At 34.7% G+C, this 8,836-nt stretch overlaps 1 protein-coding gene across 1 annotated transcript; it reads right to left on the reverse strand.

The window, feature by feature from the left end:
* Positions 1-2: 2 nt before the first annotated feature.
* LOC114739491 (probable disease resistance protein At1g61300) lies at positions 3-7,850 on the reverse strand. Its single transcript, XM_028927586.1, has 4 exons — positions 7,788-7,850; positions 4,278-7,291; positions 60-348; positions 3-19 (listed from the first exon to the last, which is right to left on the reverse strand). The coding sequence occupies exons 2-4, from the start codon at positions 7,272-7,274 to the stop codon at positions 3-5; spliced, it is 3,303 nt and encodes a 1,100-aa protein (XP_028783419.1). The 5' UTR covers positions 7,275-7,291; positions 7,788-7,850.
* Positions 7,851-8,836: the final 986 nt, after the last annotated feature.

Raw genomic sequence — 8,836 nt, forward strand, 5'->3', positions numbered from 1 at the left:
TATTAAGGTACCAGAAGCACTGATCATGAAAGATAAAATGAATTTAAGCTTGTTGCAACCAAAGATTTTCAATTTGTTCAATTTCAGCAGACAAGATTCAGTGATGGATAGATTCTTTTGAGTCTCTCCATTCCCTGAAAAAATTGCCTCCAACTCCTCACAACAAGATATGGTCACTGAGGTTAACTCTGGAAGACTTTGATAGATATGAGTAGAAAAGACAAATTTCAGTCTTGCACATTCTCCCAAAGTTAATTCTTTGAGGTATTGAAATGTTGGAATTTCTATAGTTGGCAATAACATGTATTCTTCATTCCTCAGTTGATGGCCCTCAAGTTCCTGAAAATCCTTTGTGAAAGAGGAAAAAAGGGAAGAAAATAAAAATGAAAACCAGTGACATATGTGCTATAATATGATAAATAATCGAGATTAATTAAAATTCCATATGTAGCTGTGTTATTCTTGCATGGACTTAGTCTATCAGTTATTTGGAAAATTAAACATATAAAGACCAGCCACATCCATGTATAAGAAAATGGACTTTACAATGACGTATATTTATTGTGGGCCGTAGAAATGATGAATAAGTCGAATGACCAAAATATAAAATAACAAAATGCATATAATGGCTGGATTATCCATAAATATTTTGTAAAGACGGCGATGCCCAACTTCTATTAAGGGCCTTCGTTTTACTTGAGAAACGAAAAAGGTGTTAGGAAATTTTTTATCAGCATGCAAGGAATTTTTTTTATTCAATGAATGGAAGTCAGTTAATTCTCATTAAGTCCCTTATTAAAATTATAATTTTAATCATTCTCCACAATAAATTTTGACTTATATGTCAGTTATAGTAATTGTCCAAAATTTTTAAAAAAATATTAGTGTTGTTAGTTTAGATTAGAAAAGAAAAAAGAAATCCATAGTTTAATTAAGGAATGATGAAAATTATAACGTATGTTTTTTTAATTGCTATTGGTAATTGCATATTGGGTTAATGTGCAAACATGCTCCGAAAATTTTCACTCATAAGCAATGTTGTTTTTGGTACAACAACAATACATGCAAACCGATTGATCGGTCAAGGTAAACTTCCTAACTCTCATTCCATCCTTCTTTTCCTCTACTGCTGCATTTTTTATGAGTTGTTGGGGGCTGAAAATATGGCCTTAAAGAGGGAGACCGAAGAAGTTGGAATGATAGTGTAACAAAATGATGGGGAAGGTTAGGACTTGACTAATAAAGCTTGTCTTTTAGCTTGCATGCTGAATATGATGTTTGGGTGGTGATTTTTCTGAAACAGGGGATGATTGGGTTTAGAAATCATGTGTAGATGATACACTAAAGCTTGTGGGATTGATTTCACTACTTGCATGTTGAATATTGGTTCAGGGGAAGAAAGTTTCGAATGTGATTCAGGAGAGTATTATTCAACTTTGCTTATGGAAATTGCATGAGTGTTTAAATGCTAAGTTATATGAATGTTAATTAGTGTGTGAGGATGTAAGCTTCATGGATTTAAATTTTCAAGGCTGAAATGTATTGAGAACTTGCTGTTTGAAGTTCCTAAATATTAGATAAGCATTTTAGATTGTTTAAGCATGCCCAAACACTCCAATATGATGGCAAAAACAGTAAGCTTGTAGCTGGAAATTCCCTAAATTCAAAGAAATGATGCTAAAATCTGAAATGTTATATATATATATATATATATAGTTATAGTTATATATTTGCTGGGGCTGTAGGTGTATAGCGTATGAAGACTATGGTTAAGTGCTGATAAATATACTAATATAGGTAATAATGGTACTATGTGCCTACGTCATACTTGGATATAAAAAGGATGGGCTAAGAGCAATCTAAGAAGCTGGAAATTTCCAGATTTAAGGATGTTATTCAGTTTTCATTAAAACTATGATTAGATCTTTCAAAATAAGGAATCTAACACTGCTAAATGATTCATGAAAATGAGTATTGGTACTGTTTGTGGTGTGCAGTTAGAAGCTGCAAGAGCCCAAAATTTTAAGGCAATAAAATGGTACCAAAAGCTAATGGACTTGCATTATATACCATTGGTGTGATGTATGAAAAGGAATGCTTGCTAAATTTGGATTTGGACACATGATTTTAAATCTGGGAAAAATTCAGATTAAATTGCAAAGTTGTTCAGAAGTTTAGAAGATGATTAAGTGTTCAAATGAGACGATACTTGAGTTGTTTAAGTGCTATGTAAATGGTTGATGATGGATGTCTACTATGTGGAAATTTTCATGACTGAATGAATAAAAATAGCTACTGTTTTAAAACTCTATAATAATAGAACAGTATGATTTTTAAGCCTCCAATATGCTAGGATGTACTGAAGACGATGAATACCATTTAAATGTAAATTCTTGGAATAATTAAGGGTGGAAATAGCCACTGCTTTAAAAATGCAAAAATAAGGAATAAGTGTTTTAAATTTTTTAGCTACATCTAAGATATAGTTTAAGGTTTTCATATTATGATTTAAAGCAATGAAGTTGGATTCATGCTTTTTCTTTCCCTTCCCTGTTCGGCCAGCACTATTTGAATATGAAGAAGATGAGTTATGTTAGATTTAAAGATTCCAATGGATTTAGAAAGTAAAATTATTTGGGGTAGTATAAGGAAAGATTTTCCAAACATAAGTTAGGAATTAGAGAAACAAGTTAAAGAGTCAAATGAGAGTTTGGGAATGGGAAAGATTTATGATGAATGGTAATGTACCCAAGTTAAGTATTAATTTGTTCCTATAAATGTACATATTAATTATTGGATTCAATAATTCCTATCAAAATTAAGGAGGAAGCCAAGCTAAGGAAGTTCAAGCAAGAGGATGTAACTTGGAAGAAGAAATAAAAGGTAGTGAAACTTATTGATTCTTATATAGTTTGTGTTTGGTTGTTTGCATGTTTATTTGCCATGCATGTCTTTAAACATGTAATATCCTTGCCTGAGTTGGTACTGTGGCCATGTGTATTTGCTTATAAGGTATTGTTCTAAATTACATTGGCTATTTACATGCTTGACTAATTACTATTGCTACTGAGATTCTCTCAAATCTCACCCCTCTTCTTCCATGTATCAACAAAGTAGCAAGTTCCTCAAGAGAAAGGCAAGCTTATAGAGAAGATCTGGAGGTGGAGACACCAAAGAAGTTTTTAGTTGTTGTCATATAAGTATTATTTTGTTGTTTTATACTTATAGTATTTGGTAGTCATGTATGGCTATGGTTTTGTACATAAATATATGTAATTATGTAAGGAGAATGCGGGCAATATACACCTCCATAAAGAGGAAAGTAAGGGCTTTTGTAGCCAACAAGTGAGTGTCATATGCTTTGATGGCTGGATGGTGGTAAAGTAGAGGTAATAATAGCTAATTATATTTACTTGTCTTATAATGTAAGGGCAAGTGTATGCCGCGTGCGTGCCCAGGGATAGAGAAGTTGCTCAAGTAGAAGAATTTTTGTGTTGACTTATTTGCTAAGTGTGGGGCTTGGCCTGAGTCTTAAGATAATTTTACCAATTTTATAAAAGGGTTAAATCAAGTACTTGAACCACTAGACAAGGTCCATTGAAAGTAGGTTTTCGACAATTTAAAAAATTTCAAAAAATCTCATTTCCTAAACAGGATCAATCCTTGTGTTTGGGAAGTGTTTTCAAAAGAAAAAAAATTCTCAAGATGAAATATGGCTTTTAGCGGTTTGAAATCATCTAGAATAACCTTACTGGTGTATAAAGATAAGGTGTTATAGAGTGTTGACATTTTAATGATAAGAGGCAACATAGAGGCAACCTTAAACTAAAAAAAAAAAATTCTGAAATAATATTGTTCCTGAGTGAAAATTTTTGAAATAAATTTATACCTAAACCCTTGCATTTCCATTTGCATAATATATACGGTTGTAAACCAAAAGTTGCCATAAGTAAAAGGTTGCCATGTGTAATTGCATTTTTATTTTCTTAACGCGGAGCACTTCTAAACCAAAAGCAAAGTGAGATTCAAATATTCAAAAAGAATAATGCATGCCTTGAGATATTCTAATTTCATTTCTTATTTTTAATTACATAATGTGAATTGACTAATTGACCTGATCATCTCTCAATATGTATTCCCATGAACAGTATTTGCTATTTAAAGCATGCTCAAAGAACATTAATCATGTCAACAAAGATATTTTTTATATGAAAATCTTTTAATAGTTTTTAACATTCTTGCAAATCAAATTAAAGTATGGGAGAGTAAATGCGTACCATATTTGGACAATCCCTCCATTCTATTGTCTTTATAGATGTCCATCTTGGATGACAGCTCCCTAAGCAAATTCTAGCAAGATTTGAAAGACTTTCAAGCTTGAGATGTTCCAAGAGAGGAAGCACTATCTGGGTTTCATATTGATGATGCATTGGTTGTTCTTCACCACCGTTTTCTCCAAACACAAATTTCATCTGGGGAGCATTTGCTATGGATAGATGCTGCAATTGTACAAATCTTTGAGCTAAAAAGACAGGGCATACATATTCTAATTTGCAACAATCATCAATAGACATTATTTTTAATTTTGGGAATCTTGAACTCTTCCATACATCACCATCACCCTCTCCCTTTATTACATGCTTCAATTCACTACAGCCTTCTATTTGGAGCTCTTCTAAGGATGACAAAGTGCAAGCAGCAGAGATAGGGAAGAGATATGTCAACATCGGACAATTGAGAATTTTGAGAAACTTAAGGTTGCATAAGTTGCACTTAGCAGGGAATATGTGGAGCAATTGAGGGCAATTGGATAGAGTAAGTCTTTCCAGCTTTTGGAAAAAGCTACAAGGAGAAGGACCATGATATAGTTCTTTAAGATTATCCATGAGTGTTAGCACTAACTCATCCAATTTGGGGACAACCACATCTTCATGAAAAGTAGTTTCGCTGGTAATACATTCGATCTCTGAACACCTCTCAAGACTGAGTTTAGTTAACCCATACATGCCTCCTACAGCTTGGACAATATTAGGCATGAGAGTTTTGCTGCCTCCCTCAAGCTCATAAAATTTTATTGAAGATGCTCTTTGTGCAAGATCCTTGATTGTTGCACCTAATATAGACATATTTAACTGACCCAACCATAATGATCTCGTGTCTTCATTCTGAAATACCAAGCCTAAGCTATGCTCCCCAATTGCTAACTTATACCTTGTCAATTTCATCAAACCAGGGGGGGCCATAAGGTACTCATAGCAATTTTCGTTTTCTGAATGTGGAGAATGTGTGGAAACATACAACTCTTCTAATTGTGAACACCTTCCTATTACTTTATAACAACATTCATCTGTTTTACAATTTGACAAATCTAACAACTTCAACTTGTTTAATTTTTCAATTCCATTTGGCATTCTTTTGAATTTACTACCTCTCAAGTCAAGAATTTCAAGTCTTTTAAGGCTTACCACAAAAGAGATGTCATGTAAATCCCAACCTTGTAATCGCAAAGTTCGTAGATTAAACAAGTGTTGGATTGATTGAGGTTGCAGTTCAATCCCACTCCAATAAGCCATGCACATAATAATCAATGTCTTGAGTCCCTTAGTGCCTTCAAATGACACATGTGATATATCCAAGGGCTCTCTTGAACATAACAATAGAAACTCAAGTCTTGGGGTATCTAATTGAGAAGAAAATTCAAGTAATTTGTTGGTGTCATGCCAAGAAGATATGGCATAGCTATTTTTTACCGCTTCATCAGCAATCAATTCATTCATTTCTTTTGTACAACTTACCGTAATGGTACGATTCTCTTTAGATGCTTTCCACAAAGCAAAATCACGAACCGTATCATGCAATTTCACATATTTTTCTGCATATGTGTTGAACTTTGGTGAATAGTGCATCAACAATGAGGAGTCAATGAGATAATTTATAATTGTTGTAACTTCGCTCCTTGCTATTTCAAAAGAGTCTACATCTCTACATAGGCCTAATCCCACTCCATATCTGAAAAGATCTTCAACAACAATGTTATGATCTTCAGGAAACATAGCACACATTAACAACAACAACTTGGCTTCTGGGGTCGCCAAATAACCATAGCTTAATTCAAGACAAGCAAAAGCATCCCTCACACCTTTATCCACATTGTTTGGCTTCGCATTCCTCAGCCTATATAACATAACATTCATCTCATCAACTCCTTTTCCTTTCAAGCAAGTTCCCATAGCCACAAGTGCAATGGGTAGGCCTCTACATTCCATGGCAATTGCTCGTGCCATAACTTCTTTAGAAGCATCATTAACATTAGCATGACTTTGAAACAAAATCCAAGCTTCATCTTCTTTTAACAAATCAAGTTTGATCATCTTTTGACATTCCATCAAGGTACATACTTCTAAACGGCGTGTGGTCAAGACAACTTTCCAACTTCTTGGATGATTTCCCATAAAGGGAATCCCTATGTCCTCAAGATTTAGCTTAGCCCACACATCATCTAGGATTATCAAAATTCGTTCTCCACTTTCTAATCGTAATGCAATTCTTTTTGCCCTTCCTGTTTTAGATTTTTCTTCCAATTTGAGCCCCAACGAGTCAGCAATTTCATCTTGAATCTGCATGATATCTAAACTTTGAGAAATTGTGGCAATCACAACTCTATCAAAGAGTTGTGACTCTTTGGCTTTCTTTCCCACTTCTGTCACCAAGGTGGTTTTCCCTGACCCTCCCATGCCCCAAAGGCCAATTACGGAGCTACCATCATTTTGCAAAGCCTCCCACAGCTGATCAAAAGCCATTTGTGTTGAATTGAATAGCTTAAAGTTTTGAGAAGAGTGATACACTATATCAGGAACAATAACGGGGTGAGAAAATGGGTTGAAATGATTAGTCTTTGTAATTAGATCAATCATTCTCTGGATTGTCTTAGCCAACTTTTTGCAAAGACAATATTTGCTCCAAGTAGGACACCACCCTCGAAGGCAGCCATGGTTATTGGCCCTTAGTTCTCCCTCCAATTTCTCCACCTCTGCTATGAGGCTCTTCACGTCATTCTTCCACTTGTCAACCTCACCATCAATCCTCTCAGTCCTGTTGATGGCCTCTTGAACATGTTCCTGCACCTTTCCTTGCTTGAGCATCATCTCCTCCTTTCTGATCTCAACATTTTTGGTGATTTTGCCGGCACAGAACAAATATTTTAGCTGCTGTAAAGTTGGTTGCACCAAATATTCAGCAAGTTTTGCTGCCACCGACGCTCCCACCTCTGCCATTTAATACTAATAGCAACCTAGAAGGAGAGCCATTCATCAAATGATTAACTCAAAATTTCATTTTGAATAATTGAAGCATCTTAGGTACTTAACCTGTCATGAAGATATCATCAAGATGAGAAGAACGATTTTTCTCTCATCCAGAGTAAACTAAAGAAAGGCCAATTGTTTTGGTTCACCTTTCTTGCTGTGATATCAGGTTTTTTTGGCCCCGGCTATGTCAAGATATTACAGTAACAATATCTAGTGTTTTATGATTCTATTTTTTCCAGCAGATCGATGCAAAGGTGAAAGAAAGAAGAAAAAATGTAGTCTGAAAATGGCAGCAGTAATTATTAGCAACTAACAAGCTTGTCATACTTTGAGAATTGAGAGAGATCAGAGATAGATGCTTCTGTATGGGAAAGTAAAAATGGGAAAGTAAACAGAACAATGGTAAAAGAAACATATGAGATAATAAAGTGGGAAAAAAATGAGATTCTGATTCAAGATCAGAGGGATATTGCTTCATACCTGTGATTGATGAACTTCCGCTTTCAGTCTGGGCTTGTGGATTTTCAAGAGTGAGAAGAAAAGAATTGCCCTGCGGCGGCCAGTTCTGGAGAGAGATAATACGTAGATAATACGTTTCAGGCCTTGATCAGTAGGTGTTGTCCATTTTCCATTTCTTTGGTGAAATGCAATCTTATCATTTTTACTTTTCAAGGTAACATGTTTTGTTTTGCTTTAACTTGCGAAATGTGTCAAAAAGATAAAACATCATTCGATATATCTCACTTCATGACATCAACCAATCACATAACATATTAATTTATACGAAATTGGAAAGTTGTTTATTTTTTGTTAAACTAAACAAGTCAAACAAATTGTTGCTGGAAGAACCCCCCCCCCCTACTTGACGCCTTGAACGAATATCAAATGCCATTCTTAAAATAATGGTGAACCATTATCTATTTAAAGGAGCTTCTGATAACCAATTTTTATCAGTCATAAGTCAATAGAATCGATTTTATAAATTAATCTGATCTACAATGTATTATTCTCACTGTTAAGCCATACATTATACATACATTAAATGAAAGGCAAATGTAACTACAAGCATTAAATCTAAATAGAAAAGGTGCTCCAAAATTATTGATGAAGAAATTTGGGGCGAGTCCTCTGGAAGTTGTCGGCCACATGTAGAGTTGAAGACCTGAAGTTGACCTTCCCAGCAGTCCAACTATTACTAACTATTAGAAGGAGCCCCTTGTCACGGGAAACTTCACAGATCTGGACTAATCCGAATTCGAGAAGTTGCTATCTTATCTTCTTTGGGGGGTTTGAGGGCACGTGGCTTTTATTATATGATAAAGCAGTAAATAGGAACTGAAAAAGTCAAAGAAACATAACACGTTCCAGCTAATTATTTCTGGTTTCCCATTTTTCAAGACCTCAAAATACGAAATAAGTAATTCCTTCCCTACTCCACAAAGATCAATAAGTTAAATTTGGACTGAGTCATTTGGAACTTCTGGACCACATAATTGAAGTTGCCTTTCCTAACGATCCAACTACCACCA

This window comes from Neltuma alba, unplaced genomic scaffold (assembly GCF_004799145.2).
Source record: "Neltuma alba isolate B1F8T4 unplaced genomic scaffold, ASM479914v2 tig00000105_pilon, whole genome shotgun sequence".
Taxonomy (NCBI): domain Eukaryota; kingdom Viridiplantae; phylum Streptophyta; class Magnoliopsida; order Fabales; family Fabaceae; genus Neltuma; species Neltuma alba.